Source organism: Nipponia nippon, unplaced genomic scaffold, assembly GCF_047370975.1.
Source record: "Nipponia nippon isolate SJK-2023a ecotype South Korea unplaced genomic scaffold, ASM4737097v1 scaffold_3, whole genome shotgun sequence".
NCBI lineage: Eukaryota > Metazoa > Chordata > Aves > Pelecaniformes > Threskiornithidae > Nipponia > Nipponia nippon.
This window is the reverse complement of record NW_028262347.1, coordinates 10945640-10964134: the sequence shown is the minus strand read 5'-3', so window position 1 is coordinate 10964134 and position 18495 is coordinate 10945640. Positions and strand designations below refer to the sequence as shown.

General features: G+C 35.2%; 1 protein-coding gene across 5 annotated transcripts in view; it reads right to left on the bottom strand.

Annotated features, from left to right (window-relative positions):
• PCLO (piccolo presynaptic cytomatrix protein) overlaps window positions 1-18495 on the bottom strand; it is a 386235-nt gene that overhangs the window by 197747 nt on the left and 169993 nt on the right. For all 5 annotated transcript variants that reach the window (XM_009462919.2, XM_087764264.1, XM_087764266.1 and 2 more), the window contains exon 4: window positions 5406-6551. In XM_009462919.2, coding sequence (XP_009461194.2) covers window positions 5406-6551 — 1146 coding nt within the window. The remainder of the gene's footprint in view (window positions 1-5405; window positions 6552-18495) is intronic.

The following is an 18495-nucleotide window of genomic DNA, read 5'->3' as shown; positions in this document are numbered from 1 at the left end:
CACATAATCCTACATTAAAACACTAATATTAATATTACAGTAACCTACTAATTAATATTTTACTAAGTAATCTCCATTTCACAGGCGTGATTTATTATACGCTTTGCAAAAGCCTTGAATATAAACTACATCTGTTCTTACCAATATTGTACCCAATATGATAAATCCAAATATCTGATATCAAAGCACAATCCATTGCAATTAAAAATAAAATATGAGAACAAATATTTCTAAGGACAACTCTAATGATAAGGCTGTGATTAATATATAAATATGGAGAAACCTATAGTATTCCAAACAACTTTGTGAAGTCATTACCACTTAAACACTTCAGCACTTATTATTCTGAAAAATGTGCTCTTGGATATTCTCCAGCCCTTACGACAGAATTATATATACTCTTCATAAAAAGCCAGCAATGAAGCATAGTTAAAAATTTTAGGTTTTGTATATTATATTTACATTTTTGTTTTCTTTATTAAAGAAGAACGTGTTTAAAGGGAATTTATTGGGCTATGTTTTTAAAAAATACACATTTCATTAAAACCAAGGGATTTTTCCATCTAGAAATATCATGTCCCTCCCTAAAATTTCACCTATTGATTATTTTTTATTTTATTTCCACTATGTTCATACTTATAAAGACATACCCAACCAAAGACACTGTGATCAATTTAGGTGAGCTACTAGAAAACCCAAACATTGCTCAAGCTCAGAAGGCTTCCTAGGAGCTGATGGACAGACTGTGTCCAGCTAGTGAAAGTGAATCTGCCAGATCTTGGTCCTCCACAGGGAGATGAAGTGATACAGCGACTTGTAAAGCAGAGACAGAAGGTGTCAACTAAACAGTTAAGCTCAGAAACAGGTAGACAACAACTGGTCATGGAACAACTTTAGCCATTCTCCTTGTGATTTGTGATGGTGCCATTATCTGTGAGTCCAATGTGTAGCACCTACTCGATGACCCAACTAGAAGAGATGGTAATGAGTATTGCTATTGCCCGCCCTGTTGTTGAACCTCAGTGTATGCCATAACGTCACTGCTATGAATAACAGGAAACTGAATATGGGAAGACCTCTATTTGTACAGTAAGGAGAAGGAAAAGATCTACAATAAGGCAGGACTTCTTTTATCACCAGAAATAAATGTGATGAGAAAATCCAACTTTCTTTTTAAGGCTACCACAATATGAATACATTTTCTATCATTTTTGTATATATAGTTGTCTGCCCTGTGATACATCATGTAAAAATTATCCTGCACATCATGTTTCGAGATCATATGCATGTAACTTACAATAAATAATATTTGGTCATTGTACTTTTTTTCCCTATTATTTCCTACAGCCTGAGAACTAGGATATTGTCATTAGCTACATCTATTCTTAAATGACTGGTAATTTATTTTCTACAGGGTTGGCCATCACATACACAAAGACAGCATCATTGTCAAACTTGTAAACATGCCATAAACGTAAGATTTTTAGAAGAATAACAAAATATTGCAGAAAAAATGTTGCTAAGGATCATATATATATTCAATAGTTCTTGGAGAATGAAAAATGTATTTTAATCAATAAGAAAAAAAACCTGCTTTTTTCTTGTAAAGTAGGAATTACTTTGGTGTATGTATGAATTACTGGGCTTTTCCGAGTAGCTGAATGGCATTTTTTCTGAAAGCTTGCCTACTGTGAGTTTTTAATACTGGACAAATTTAGCTCTAATACAGACATTGATGGGAAGATCTTCTTGAGAAATGAGGAACAAGGAGACTTATAAAACCTGCAGGCTGGATAAGACTGTTTAAAAACAGCAAATGCAACCTCTTTAACTAATGGTAAAAATGATCTAATGTAGGATGTACTTGTACTATTCTAGTGGCATTTCTACAATGTCAGTGTCACTACATCATACAACTATTTTGCATTAGAAGTTTTTGCTTTAGAAGTATTACTTATTCTTACACTTCCTCATTTTTAATATTATTATTTGAAAATATAAAACTTAGTGCTTTAAAAAGTCCCATTGGTTATCAAATCCAATCAGAACTCTATTAAAATAAAACTGTGATTAAAAAAAAAAAGTCTTGTCAGTTTCTTAAATTATTTATAGTTAGCAAGATTACATTCTGTTGCACAGAACAGAAATTTTATTTTGCAAAGAACTTATGATTTTTAAAAGGTCATTCTGTTTATAGAAGAAGTAAAGATATCTGCATTATCAAAAAAAAAAAAGTTTCAGAGAGTGAAAAGACGACTTTGGTTGACTAAACTGTTTAATCTGTATTTGAATTTCATATTATCAAAATGAAACATTTTATTTGTGTCCAGAAAAACTGCTTACAGAAAAGCCTTTTCCTCCTCATTCTGGCTCCCTGGTCTGTGTTTTGTCATTAATGGCATGTGTTAGAATAATGATATCAATTTACAATATATTAATTTCTACCTGACTACTCAACCTAAGCACACAATCATTCCTCAGCAAACATAAGAAGATAGTAATAAGGGCACTTATACAATATAGCTGATGTGTTGTAAATATATGTCCAGTTTACACCACGGTAATGCATTCATGTAGATATACTGAAATACTTATGTGTTAATTTGTGAGTTCCAAGATGACTGCTTTATACTGAGAAACTGTATGTCCAACATGTCTAGGCATCCTTGTTAGAACAGCTAACTGCTATTGCACATGTGAATAGTCAATATTACAATATGGTTTCTCAGGAAAAAGACCTGTACATCACGAGCAAAGTCACTTTATTCTTTAAAACCTTTAAAATCTTTTTGAAGAAATTATAGTTTAAAATATTACTGAAAAAAGAATGTTTTGAAGAAGAAAATGGCTTTACAATATCTTAAATCATACTTTGAGACCCAAATATTCAAAAATGTTTCAATATTTAAGTCACTTTTGTTTCAAAGGTTGACAGATCTCTAAATACAATTGATATCTGTGATTTTCCAAGGATCATTCTACAGATTTTACTGAATCAGAACTTTAGCCTCTCCATGTCTTTAGGGACTTGTTGAAGTGTTGCTATCTTTTTTTTTTTTTTAGTGAAAAATGACAATAGTATTATTTATTTCTCTCACTGGAATACTAAAGAGTTAGTAATTACCATTTGCACAGATTTGGATATAAAATGGCACCAGCAGTTTGTCAAGTGCAGAAAGTATTAGGTTGTCCCTTGCATCCCTATTTAAAAATAACACCTACTCGAAATCCTTCATATGATTCTGTCTGGAAATACATGTAAAATATATTCTTCAATGTCTAGATATTGTCCTTTACCCACTGAAACAGAATCAATGTGTGATATATAAACTGTTATCTCCTCTTCCACTTCTGTCACATGCTCTCTTGGGAAGAATTGTATCTAGCAATGTTTCATGTACAGCACAGAGAACATTAAAACACTTCAATAAATAAAAATAAATAAAAAACCAGAGTTATTTTTATGAAGTACAAGCTAGGCGAGGCACCAGCTTTATTCTGAATTCTGAACAATTTGAGCTGCTTCTTATTTTTTACTTTTTTTAGGATTTTTCCAAGGAGCAAAAAAGGGTGAAAAAAGGAAAAAAAGTCTATTTGTGCAAAAATAGCTATTTCTTTTTCATTAATTCAATTCTGGTTTGTATTTCAAAGTGTTCTAATTTTAAAAATACTTACAAGTAGATATGTATGTTGTCTTTTTTTTTATTCATTAATCTTCTGCTTTACAAACTTTAGCTAAGTGTGCTCCAAAGTCTGATAACAAGAGCAAAAGAAAGGTAATCCCTATTTATGGTATTAATTCAAGAAGTCCTGATTTCAGTTAGAAAATATAAGTGAAATAAGAGTGAAATATATGTGTGTGCCACATTAGAAACCACTAATTAATCTACAATTAAAGTGAAATAAGAGTGAAATATATGTGTGTGCCACATTAGAAACCACTAATTAATCTACAATTAAAATCTATCGCTATCAGAGATGGAAATTCAATATATGTATCTTAGATTTGTCCAGACTATAATATGTTTTCACCTCCTTATAGCACATAAAAATGACCAGACAGGACTGATACTAGCATGTGATGAAAATTTTCCCTTACAAATGTTTTTCAACAGAAAAAAAACCCCAAATTTTTAACAACAGTAACAAAATTCTAAGTCTATTTCTTAGGTTTTCTGATATGAGTTAAAAAAAATCCCCAGAAGCGACATTTTGTTAATTAAGCCTACGCTTCTTGAAAAGTCCTGCAATAGCGTCTAATGTTTGATACAAGATAATCAAATCGATATACAATTTTCTTTAGATCTCCTTCTTGTTTCTTCCAGAAGGGAGGATTTCTGGCTATGTTACTCTGAGCATAAGTCACAGATTCCCTTGGTACAATCAGGGGACACCATACCTCTTGATGCCATCAAGAGGAGGAAATACAACATCTGATGGGAGATATATTTCAGACAGGAAACTTGGTTTATAAAAATAGTAGTATTTTCCACAGCAAAATTTCTGAATCAGAATATTTTTCTGTCCAAATATCTTGCTTATCACGAGGAAAAAAATAAAACAAACAAAAAAAAAAACTTGACCTTTTTGACTGGCATTATTTGAAAACATAATTTTGGCAAAGGTTAAACACTTTTTCTAAACCTACTCCTACTTTCATAACATAATAATCAGCACCTAATTTGCGGTGCTGATATAAAAAACCATCAATTTTCATTTCTCAACAAATTGTGTATATTACTCACTTCAGCTGATAAAGTGACTTGTTGGTGACTTCACATCCAGCAAATGTATTTATTTAAGAAATGCAGACCTCTAGTACATGCTATCATAAACTCATCCATTCATCTGACTTGAGAGCCCACCAAGAACCTTACCTAAAAGTACTTGTCCGTATGAGATAAGCAAATGAAATAGTAAAAAGATGTAAAAAAACTTTAACATGCCATGTTCAGGCATCACAAAGTATTCCTCAAATGTTTATTATGTTTTGGTATTGCAGAACACTGTACACCTTACCATCACAGATTATTCCCTTTTGGGATTAGGAACTATGAAAACACTCCAATTTCAACAATTAAACTCTAAAGTGCAGAGAGTCTACAGAAGCAGGTAAATAAATCAGAAATATTGGAAAAATGATTAAACAGGAACTTTACCTTTGTTTCAAATGTTTAACTGCTTGAGACTGAAAATCATGCAAGAAGTATTGAAAAGTTGCATGTAGAGCACAGGACCAACTGATGAAACTTTAACTCAATGGGAGTCATTGATTTTATCATTTAGAATCATCCCATACCAAGAATAACAACAAAGAGCAGGAAGACATAAAGGAGAGGGTCTGTCAGCATCAGATTCTAAATTGCAGCAAGGGAGAAGGGGGGTGGGAGGCAAATGTCACTTACTGTTTTTTCTCGCACTGCTTCCACATGGTCAGTTCCTGGCAAAGGTGCTGTCTGGACAGGAATTTCTTCTTCCCGAGATTTTTCATCTTTCAAAACCACTTGTGAAATACCAGCTGTCAAACCCTCCTTAACATCATCTTGCTTCTTAGCTTGCAGTCCCTTATAAGATGCTTCAACTTCTGCTTTCTTTTCAGCAACATGGTCTTTAGTCTCAGCTGTAATTTGTTCTTTTTTGTCCTCTGGATGTGGTGTGCTCTTTTCTGGGAGCACAGGTTTTTTATCTTCTTCCAATGTGCTTAGGGGTTTCTTTTGGTCTGAACTTACTGTTGCAGGAATTTTATCTGCTGAAAGTGTCTTTGACAGTTTCCCTTGCTGAAGTTTTGATTCTTCTTTTTGAGCTTCCTGCTGGATTTTCTCCACTGATGAAGTTTTCATGATTTTCTCATGTTGAAGTTTTGGATCTTCTTTCTGAATTCCATGTTGGATTTTATCAACTGAAACTGCCTTTGGCAATTTGACCTCCTGAAGTTGTGCATCTTCCTTCTGAGCTGCAGTTTGGATTTTGTCAGCTGATAGTGCCTTTGCCATTTTCATGTGTTGGAGTTTTGGGTCTTCTTTCTGAATTCCATGTAAAATTTTGTCAGCTGAGGGTATCTTTGCCAATTTTGCCTCTTGCAGTTTTATGTCTTCCTTCTGAACTCCATGCAAAATTTTATCAGATGAGGCTGTCTTTGTCAGTTTTGTTTGCTGGAGTCTTGGGTCTTCCTTCTGAGAAGCACGTTGGATTTTATCAGCTGAAGGTGTCTTGACAAGTTTTCCCTGCTTAAGTTTTGCATCTTCTTTTTGAATTCCGTGTTGGATTTTATCAGCTGACAATGTTTTTTCCAGTCTCCCCTGCTGAAGTTTTGGAACTTCCTTCTGAACGCCTGGTTCTTCTTTCGGCTTTGCTGCTGCTGGAGTAGGCGGTGTGGAAGTCTTCTGAGGGGAATGTGAGACAGCGGGCACAGGCTGTTTTTGAGGAGTAGCAGGCGGTTTGGATACCGGCTGTGAAGGGCCTGTTTTCGGAAGTGGCACCTTGCCCATATCCCCAAGTTGCCCTGACATTGCCCTCTGGGTCTGGCAGTTTAAGCACAGCCATTCCTGTACCTGTGATACAACAAACATATGAAGTTACTTATTTGAAAACCAAACTGTAAAATCATATGGCGTTTTCAGCTGGTACAGTTGAATACTTTTAACCTGAATGCTATGCACACTGAAAGGTTATTTTCTTTGTTTGCTGCTCTTGCAGGAAGATCCGTAACACCTTTCTCACAGAAACAAAGCATGAAAGGTTCCAGAAAGCCAAACTGAACAAATATAAAATATACTGTGAAAACTAACAGCAATTATATTGTTCCAAAGTATTGATGACCTTTATGTACAAAGTTTGCTGATATATTTCTAACATCTATTGTTTTCTAAAGCCTCTATAATCTATCAATAGTTCCCTCTAATTTTGTAAATCTGAGTAAAAGGGGACCAACTGGGACTCAAGGCTCTTTGTGTTTCTCTTCAGAAGTTACCTTCCCCTCTTGAATTTGTGTATATGTATCAGCATATCAATTTAATAAGGCTGTAACCCAAAAGGAAGATTACCTCTCTGCTCTCTTTACTGCTAAATCCCTGCTGCACACTGGTTCCTTTTACTCTTCTTCCCAGAAAATCAGAAAAAAAGGACAAATGCTTATATCTGTGCAAAAGATCTTGTTGCCAGTTGCCTAGCTACTACACGAGAGGAGTAATCAGACTATTTCCAGTGGGATTTGGGGTATAGTTTCTTTAGAATAGCAAAAGGAAATTTTAAACACAGAAAAGTACTGAAAGGAAAGAAAAAGCCCAGAATCTTCTGGATACTAGAACAGATAATGAAACTCTACTTCACTAGTGCAAAATGAGCTTCACTGGAGGATAAGAGGTCTATGCTGTACATTAAAATCTTTGTACGCTCATTTTTAACTTCTTTTACTGTGACGATGGAAGGTCTCAGCAATTCAGTTATTGCATTTCTCTGATTTAGAGAACTTAGTGACCTACTGAACATAAAGTACATGAAAAACAGTACATGAAAAACAGAAAAAATGTTAGTTTAGTTAATTATTATAATAATTATAATTATTCTGTTAGTAATTATATAGGTAATACTGCTGCTAATATTAGTATAATAGTATGGATGACTAATCAGTTATATACCATTGAATATTTCAGAATATCCAATTGTATATAATCAGTTGCCCAGAAGATGTGGCATTTAGTCAAAAGAAGGGGTATCTGGCAGAAGTGTGCAACTCCAGAAACATATTAACAAGGACTACAGCAATAAATGAGGTACCACCAAAAGCAGAGACTGGAACAGCAGCTCTGGCTCACAGACTGATAAGGGTTGGTCATGATAGGACCACAAATGGCTTTTCAAGACAGTTAACCAGAAGTGAGGCATCTCTCACGATGAAGCTTATGTGCTCAGCTCTCACATCCCAACCAGGATATTTCTGAGTGCATTGGTGCTTAGTAAAGTTTCTGTGCACAGTAGGTATGCCCAGGATACTATGATTTTTGGTGTCTTTAGAAATTAAGACATTTTGTGATTAGCTGGTTTCAAACACTTTCTGGAATTATCTAAAATGTACAAAAACCCCAATTTGTGAAGTCTATCTGCATACTTCAGCTCCAAATCCCATTGTTAAATGGCTTTACAATTCGCTTGTTTTTTAATTGTTTTTAAAATAATTGAATCACTCCTATGATGCTGCCCTTTGAAAAAATAGCTGATTAAACTAATAAGTGAAATATAAATTACAAGAATTGCAGATGAAATGATAATTGCATGTGAAACAAAATTTAGTAAGAAAAGCTCACGTGGGCTAATTTTGTCGAAATGCAACTAAGGAGAGGCTATTTAATGTATAAAATAAATTTGTTTCAGGCACAAGAAATGCAAGAATGCATGCATTATTATTCAGGTCATCGAACAACTGCCTTGTGTGTTTATTATTCTACTTTTGTAGAAAATGACCAAACTAGTGAGTCCTAGTGATTGACACAAATAAATATTTATTAAAAGTATTTGGCAATATTGTCCCAATAAATGCAGTTATCGACTGAATCAGCTGTCTCCAAATGCAATGATGCCCGTAATAGTTACTATACCCTTTGCAACTCCAAACTGAGTGTGGCTCTGTATCAGACTATTAAATATAATTTAGATTTAGTTTTTCTGTGGAAAAAAGCATTAAGACCTAATCCTCCAGGGAAGATTATCATCCTCTATAGGACTTAGAAGTGCTCCAACTACACATCATTTGTCTGGGAAGCACTAATTAACAAATACAAATACAAATAACTTCCTTTTTGAAGAATGTGTAAAATATAACTTAGTTTTCTTGCAAATATTTCTGTTAGAGGGGTTTATCTGTATTTTTTACTACAGTTCCCCCTTTTTATGGGTAGCAACATTTTTTTTCCTAGAAAACAATATTGGAAGCCATAAATATGTTGCGAACTTTCTTTTATAAACTTAAAATAGAGGTAATACACCAGCAAACCAATTTGGCCCACAGAAAATCATGCTGCTAGTATTATCAGGCATCTGTAAGTGACTAAATATACTAGATAACATTTAGCATAAACAGACCACAGAAAAAAGATCCAATTTCATAGTATCCTTGATTCTTTTCTCATAAAGATTGTAAAGACCACTACACAAAGTTGATGAGATAATTATAATAGATTTTTTTATTAAATTTATTGTAGGGCCCAAAAGCTTTTAGACCCACTAAAAAGGGGGCAGGTTTTGCCTTCTCCAATCAGCCTGACAAATACTCATTTCACAATGCAAGCAGAAGTAATACCATTATTATTTGTGCTAATACAGTTTCCGTCAGCATGGGGCATGGGAATAAGACAATACGTAAATGTTATTAAGCTTTTCAAAATCTAGCCTTAACCATCTTTAATTTCATAAAAACATAATTAGTGGCTTCTACCATGAAATAATCCCTGGTTCAACAGTTTGCTGAATTACATACATGCTATATAGGTATTATTAAAGAACACATTACCTTATACATTAAATGCACATGTTCTTCTCACACTACCATTTGTTTGTGACATAATTTCCATTTATTTCCTTATAATATATCCATACCCAGTTTCTAGGATCTCTGTGTTTGTTTCTTTTCTATACACCTACATTTGGCTCTTCTTACTTCTCCTAGCTCTGCTGGTTATGTGGATCCCATTTCGTACCTCTTCAGCTGCAGCCTACTCACTGCTCATACACTTGCTCCTTCTCAGATTCATCAAGTCACTTCCCTTCCCTCATTTAAATCCTTCACAGACTCAGTTCTCTGAACTGCCTATAATAACTTAAGCAACTTTAGTAATAGTGTTAAGTGTTTAGAAACCAAAACAGTTACCCAGCCACTCTTTCCTCTCAGCTTTGTTCACTGTCCCTATTCAGTCTCTTTTCCCTGGAGTAAAGTTCTTCAACTCAAGGACTGTGCTTTGTGCTGAGCACATGGTAGAACAAGTCTCTTAAAAAGGAAAATAATGACAATTAACATGAGCAAAGGAAGGTGATGATGAGCAAACTGGCAAACTGCACTAAATCTTGTCAAGAGATGGAAGTCCCAGTCTTGCCTCCCTGCCATACTGATCAAGTGATGCTAGTGAAATGACCTGGAATTGTCCCGATACGCAATGATTTAATGAACCTCGCCATTGTCCTCTTGGACTTTTGTTATATCTGCACCTATTTACCACTTCATTTTTTAAGCATTGCTATATAGGCATGGCAAATACTTCTCCCAGGCTATGTGTTTTAAATTCCAATCTAAGTTTTTATAATCATGTGGATATTTCATCACAAAAGAGTCTACAAAAATCTTCTTATATCACCAGCCCTCTAGCTCCTGATTCTCTGTCAGGACGGTTCTCTGTAAAATCAAATTTTGTACCATGAAGTCATATGCCTCAGTTTTAGACTTGTCTTTTCCTCAGTTAACCTCATGCCCTGAATGCAAGCTTTTCCCTAAGGCTATCTTTTCAGTTAGCCTGTCAACGAAATTTATTAAGACTTGGGAAATGGACATCATCTTCTTTCATCAGTCTTCACTAGATAAATCTTCTTAGTTCTTTACAGAATTCTTCACACCCTTTGGTTCTTGAATTGGCAGCAGACACTATTATTGGCATCACAAGTGATACTAGCGTGCTTTAATATTCTGAATCCATGGCTCTCTCCCTGTGTTTTCAGCAATCCTTACAACCCCATATTGCTCGGCAGAGCAAAGTAGCTGTGTCACAATGTTCTCCTCATTCAGTTTCGTAATAAACAAATGTCAACAGGAAAAGGGCATACATCTAACATTCATTGCAAATGTCTGTTTTTCAGTTGTCATGCAAGAGCTTAGGCATTTCAGTTCCTTTGCTTTTGTATTCACATACCACAACGTTAGGTAATTTGAAGTTGAAAATAATAGGTCAACTATTCCATCTTCCTGCCAGTCAAGGATTTTTTATTGCAGTATGTTGATAAATTCATTATCCACTCTTGGCAAATGCTAATTGGTAAACGAGAGTTTTTCTCTAACTGAAAGTAACTCGAAGTACTTAATATACTTGTGAAGGTGAAAATCATATAATCATAGAATCGTTAAGGTTGGAAAAGAGCCTTAAGATCATTAAGTCCAAACATTAAAAAAAAGAGTGAAAACAAATGCTTCTTCCCATAAAACATCTCTAAGTTACTTCAGAAGGCAAATACTCTAGTTTCATTTAGATACCAACAAACTACTTCCTTTGTCATGGTTAGATCATATCTGTATCCCTTCCTAAATCTTCCTCCTCTCTGCTCTCAGTAAAACAAAATCATAAAACCAACATAGAAATGAAAAAAGCATTAAGAAATAAATGTCTGAAAAATTAATATCCTTCTGATTTCATTACCTAAAATAATCACATTGCAAAACAGAATCTTTATCAAAAAACATATGCGAATAATAAAAAACTGAATATATCTATGAAAAGAAAAGCACGCTTTTTCTCCCTAATTACCTCATAAACAAAACAGGGGAAGAAGCAATGCAAGCAGTCACTAAAGTATTTTTCTTATTACTCAAATCTGCCATCTTCTTTTTTACTAAGCGTAGATTTGAGTATGTTTCTTAGAAAACACAATAAACATACATTTAAAAGTAAGACATCTCTGGCATAAATACTAATATAAAGTAGTTGTTCTAGGACTCTACAACAGTTTTACCTTGGATATTTATTTTTAATTGATTTGGGTTTTATTCTCACAAACTTGTACAGCATGTTTCCAAGATCTCATATGGATAAGCCACTTAATGAAATAATAGAAAAAGTAACCAAATAGCGCACCCAGAGAGGAAAAGCAATCTGATGAGCATAGCAAACTCCATCTGGAAGATCAGAAAAAGCAGGGATGAAGAAAGAATTTCCAAAAATTTACCTAAGTCAAATTCTGCAAAGGAAATTTAAACAAGCAACAAAATAAGAAAAAGGCTGTTGAGATGTGATAAGGGGTTTGAAAGAAAGCCAGGTGATGAAAGAAAGTTAAAACAAACAAACAAACAAAAAACAAGAGCAAAACCACAGAGTGTCATTGGGAGAAGAATTCAAGAAGAAAAATACTGACATGAAGAGGTATAAAACAAAAAAATACACTGAAGTGGATGGTAGCAACGGTCGGTTGGTCTGTTCCAAGGAGAAGGAGAAGTTGACGCTTCCTAACGTGACTGATGATTGCCTGGCCAGCAAATCTTATTCAAGGGCCTCACTGAGGTGGTGAGTATATGAATATTAACAGTTCTTCAGATGTATCTGTCTGCTGTGTGTATTCATCAACAAATAATTGCTCTGTACTCCTAAAGTCTGTACATCTTCCTTGCTGAGTCCCTCTGCATATAGTAGACATTGCCTGAACAAAACGACACAGACAAGGAAGGTTACATTCCCATCTAGAATGGGAATGGTGGCCTGAGCATTTCTTTGGGATGTCTGAACTACAAATTCAAACCCCACACAGACTGAGGACTCAGATCTCCTACCTTTAGGGGAAACATTCAAATTGCTAGACTTACATGTAAAAAAGTTACAACCACCATCACACAGAATGACAGAGGGACATAGGTATTCAGAGCGTGACCACCAGATCAGACTGTAGATCTGGCAGGAGAAAAAAAATACAAAAATAAAATATAAACGCCCCACACTCTTCTCTATCCAAAGAGTGTTGGGCAGGAGATGACTGCCTAAGCAGCCAGCTTGGCAGAGACAGGGTCCACAGCTGAGCCTCTATGGTGTTCAGAATTAGGAAAATATAGAAAAGTTTTCATAGATACTGTGTGCCTGTGGAGGTCCCAGGCAGTTTTCCAGGATCATTCTCCTGAATTTATACGCATGAATTTTGTCTAAAATGTCACTTAGAATCTTAAACATATTTTTGGATTTCACCCCAAGTGGAAAAAGGATGTGCAAACAAATGCTTAGTCAGATGGCTGGTTTTTGGAGAAGAGGTTACAAGAATATGGCTAATTTAACCGAGGGAAATTAATCCCACAAATATGACTTATATAGGAGGAAAGGTATACTGGCTGCAAACCAAATGGATATAAATTGGCCATGGATAAATTTAGGTTTGAAACTAGAAGACCGTCGTCGCCATTAGTGATTTGCAGTTTGGAGTACGATACAATAGGAGTGATGGTATGGAGAAATGCAGCTGATTTCAATATATGATGTGTCTGGCAACAAAATCACTCAATGATTCATGAAATCCTTCCAGTTTTACAAACTGCATTCCTGCAATAGTACTCATGAGCAGAATGCATTATATTATTAGCATTAAAGAGATTCATAGCATTTAGCCGACTTTAAATGTCAAGCTATCTTTCAGCCACCAAAGAGAGATCACAGAAATCCACAGAAGCTGGTTCAGGTAAATGTAAAGCGTCAACTTAAAACAAAAACCACGAAAATTTCTGCAGAATAAAGAAGTTTGTCAACAGAAGGAGGAAGGGATTACTTTTTTAGTTTGAGAAAGCTTTTTTTTTGCTTGTTTGAAGTTGCAATCAAGCTGAGATTGTTATCTGAACAATGCAAAAAGATGACCAGCTTTTATCTCTTTCTCAAATAAAGGCTTTCAGTATGTGATTGAGGAAGACCAAGTTACCTCAGCGTCTCAGACTACTGTCATTAATTGATAAGCTTACTTTTAAGCCATCACAACTATGAAATAAAATAAGTTATTTTCAACTGTTTTCATTGCAGACCTGTGTACGTACCCAGTTACTACTGCTTATGTGACTTGTTGGTGTATACATTAAAAGTCACAAAAACTGACATGACAAAAAATGTGTTTTATATATTTATTTCTGTTGGCACTGGGAAGCCAATACAGCAACAATGAGTGAGAGACTCTGTCCTGTTTTTCCCGTATGCATCAGTAGAAATATTTGCTATTTGCTTCCTGGCTGCTGCTGTGCATAGCTATCGCAGACAATGATTGCTATCCAGGCTTAGGCAGCTCAGTTATGGTATATTCACAAGACTTTGGTCAGTGTGTTTGAAGGTACATATAATATCAAAATAAGAATAGAATCAAGTTTACTTCTCTTTATGTCAGCTTTGAAGTGCAACAGAAACCTAGAACAAAAAAAATGCCAAAAAAAATGCTACTTAAGCTTTGCCTGTTAAAAGGCACCGCCAGTGCCAGTGCTGGTATTTGTTCTGAACTGGGATACCTCAGCATATAGTCTGCTTGATGAGCTGCCATTTCTGCATGCTGCTGTAAGGCACTTTACTTTTTTTATTTGGTGTCTGATGGGCAGCAATAAAAGTAAAATCTATTTTATTCTATGGCTGCAGTCCACAATCTTCTGTCTTAGATTATGGGAATTCTAATCATTACTGAAAGAAATAAAGCAGTTCTAATAAAAGAAATCTTAAATTTCTGAAGGCTGTTTTAGCTTGCAATCTTTAGAATAAAACGTTTTGGAGTAAAACTGTCATTAAATCTCTTAAAAATTACTTCTTGATTTTTTTGCTTTCAGTTGCTTTATGCCTCTTCCAGCATCTCTTAATGGCAATATATTTCATGCTTTTAGAGGGAGAAAGAAACATTCCAGACTTTTAGAAGACATATTCAAATCACATAAATTCAAGTTTATTGGAATTACTGTATAATTATTCAGTGTGGTCTAACGGAACACTTACTCTTTAGGCTGTTAAATCTTACTTGTAGCTTAGCATTGTTCAAAACACCGGGGTAGGCACTACCTAAGCAGGTGAGAAAGCAGGATTTCTGCTAAACTGTGGATGTATTGTGTAGACATTTGCAATTGCGGTTGGTAACTTTTACCTTCAATGGAGAGAAACAGGAACATTTAGAAGGCAGTTAATCTCACCTATCATAGGACATTAGATAAAAAGACTGGCACTTTAAAAGTGCCTGTTTGTGTCCACTGACTATAGGGCAAGAGTGTAGCTGATTGGACCAATTACTCATGTCTACAGCTGACCTTGCGCATATCACCTTGATTTTTGAGCTGGAAGAAACTGTAACAAGTAAGAAAAGAATAAAGATATGGGAGAATGCACAATGGCAATGAGAGAGCATTGACCGGTACACTGGGTGCATAGTTACCCCCCAAAATCTGCTCTGGAGCCTTTATCTTGAATGCAGTGGTGATGCACAACCACTATTTGCATCTTCCCCTCCTTTTTGTTTTTCCTTATCCTTAATGTCTTCTATTCAAGTTTGTTGCTCGCTAACAGAATCTTTCAGGGACTCCGAATTTCTGAAAAACACATCTTGGATGCTGGACTGATAATGACAGTGTAAGAGCTCAAAAGGGTGCTGAACAGTCCACCTATGTTTCTAAAGTGTTGGTACATCCCAAAAAATTCTTCTCTACCTTCTTATTATCCTGTCAAACAAAGACTGATGACCTCCACAGGTCCCTTTCAACTGCAACCATTATGTGATTCTATGAATGTGCTAAAAACTAATACCCTAGCACCAGAAACTGTAACATTTTATTCAGTCAGAAGGTTTCAAAGGATACCCACTTAAATCTAAAATCTTAAATAAACAGGTTTATTTTGCAGAGCGGTAGAGCAATCAGCAAGTTACTCCTAATGCCCTAAGATTTTGCTTTGGCTCCAGAAAAAAATGAAAGCACTCATGGAACTTCATCAGCTGGTTTGTTGTCATTAATGATCCCTTCTTTTTCTTCCCCACCAAGTGTTAATGGAAGAGAGTTGTAAATATTGCAGCAGATTACCAGAAAAGTACAGAGGAATCAGTGTTTCTCCCATGTGTCGGGAATTATCTGCTCCTTAATTTTAATAGGGTTGGGACTGCTGAATATTCCACTCAATTATGAACAGATGAAATACAGAATATGACAACACAAGGATGACCTACTTCCTCAAGTGCTGACAACTCTGAAATGTGTATGCCCTTACCTTACTTCAAGATACATCCCAGCACCTTCAGAAAAAGCTCAAATTGTGTGTCTTTTTAGCAACCGCTCTGTTGTTTGGGAATTTTTATTTAAGTAATTAGATTTGATAGATAATGGGATTTTTATGTGTATAATGTCTGTGTATACTTTAATTTCCTTTAGTTATTTTGCTGAAGGCCCTTAGAGGCTTAGAATTATGTTGTCAATGCACAAAAATGTATCACTAGTGTATACATCATCATAGATGCAAAATAAGCAAAGCTGTTGAAAAATAACTGCTTTTTTATTGTGGAGGGGAACATTACTATACTTGTTTTTACTCTGCATCTAACTGCACTGTCACACATTTGTTGGGTTTTTTCATGCACTGTTATAACAAGATGACTAATAGTCCTCCTTTGTATTGGCAGGTTTAGCTGTAGGAGTGCTGTTGTCCAAAAGAAAGGATTGAGCCTTCCTCCTCAGTCTTACTCACACAGAGAAATTCCCATCAAGCATTTTACTGCCTCTGGTGACTACTTCTTGTGTGGCAAAACCAACCCCAATGAAGGAAAAAACAACGAAGTGGATATGGGTATCATCCAAAGGCCAAAGAAGTCAAAGGAAGGACCTCAAGTACTTCAGTGGAATCAGAATGATTAAGATCTGTGTACAGTTTGAGAAATTCTAGATTACAATGAAAATCCACAAACATTATCTGAAATGGTATAAAACTTTTTTACAACTGTGCAAGGAAAAGATTCTGAGACTGTAGCTCCTTTAGCCAATTATATATCACACTTGCAGTGCCTGTCATGTTAACATTGAAGGATCTCCAGGTGCTACCACAATGTAAATTTGTAACAATACTAACCTCTAATTGACACAGAATTATACCCTGTAAGCCTATGGGCTGAATGTTTTAATTAGTGAATCTATAAAATTGAATTTAGGAAAGCCTGTTAATAGTCAATGTTCTGTCAAGGGAGGGTTAAAAAAGTTTCTCCTATAATAAATATCCTCTTGATTGTCCATCTCTACCAAAGATTCATTAAAATATGTATCCTACTCTTGATTTCTTTAGTTCAAATGGAGAATATCTACCTTATGTACATACTTTATGTTTTCACTTTTATATACAAACTTACAGACTCTACACTATGGCTTTGTTTTAGAATACATACTACCATCTATTTATTTTTGTATTTCCAGTATTAATATCTGAAGAGTTAGATATGTGGAGTGGCATTTAGTTTGGGGTATTGGGTTTTCTGCTAAAGTCTACTATTCCAAGTTTTTTTCAGAGTGCTTCCACAGTTAACTGCTGTCCTCTAGTCAAAGAAAGAACCCATCCCTATCACCCCAAGTCAGTGTACCCTTCTTTCGCTGTGATGAACTCCATAAATGTAAGAGGATCCATAGGCGAATCGGATCTATCCTTACTCACACCACAGTTTCCTTCTCTGGCAGGAAACTACGCACGCTCCATACTGCAAGCTATATCAGTAGTCACATGTATTCATGATATTGCCTTAAAAGATAATACAATTTTTAGAAACCAAGAAGCCAATCAAACAAATAAGAACTAGATTTCTTTTTCAATTTATTTTTGTTTTCTAAGTCCTTAAGATCTTTTTGAATATTGACTTTTACAATAAAGTATGCATGAAAATCAGATGTGGAGAGCTTTCTGTCTTTACACATTAATGACAATACCATCTTCACATCAAGCAGTCTTCTAATCCATGAAGTTCCTCCCAGCATGTTTTCAATATTATTTTGGTATCTCACTTTCCACTCACAAAGAACACTGGCAATTCAGTATTTACTTCCAGGATAAGAACATAGTAATTACATTCATAAACATATTTCAGCACATATCTGACAGTCATAGTCAGACGACAGCTGTTGCAATGACATTCTCTTTCACAGGTTCTTGTAAGGAGATTCTCAATTAGATGACTAAAACAATTTCCATTTACTTGCATCTGCAACAAATGAAAGTGCTGTTGTGGATTAATTAAATAGCAGTATATGACCTCCATTTACATTATTCTTAACTTGCTTTGCTAGTATTATTGTAGTTATTCCATTTAGATCATACATACCAAAGAAATCTGAGGTTGTGTTAGTGTCTGAAGTAATAATTTTATAGTAAAAGACAGTTTTTAATAACTGGATATTTACAAACTAGTTTACCCTGAGCTTTAAAAAATGTTAGGTTATTGTAATCCTTGTTGGCTGTATGTAAATGTTGAGTAGCCCCAGTATGCTCCCTTGTACCCTTTATTATAACAGTCTCAAAGAATAACTGTTTTCTATGCCTTCTAGCAGCTGAATCACTTTTCCCCACACAACTGGTCAGCGGAGAGCATGAGTATTCCCATCCCATCGTTGCTATTATTTGTTCTGAACTGACAAAATGTCTAGTGTCAGGGATGGCACTAAAACAACAGACAACTCCATCCCCTGAAGAGTTGGCAGTCTGTTCAGGCCTGTGTTCAATGTTGACCTTTTATGGAAAGTCTCAAGGAAAATCATGTTTGTTCTCAAACTAGGGCTTAGCTATGGAACCAGAT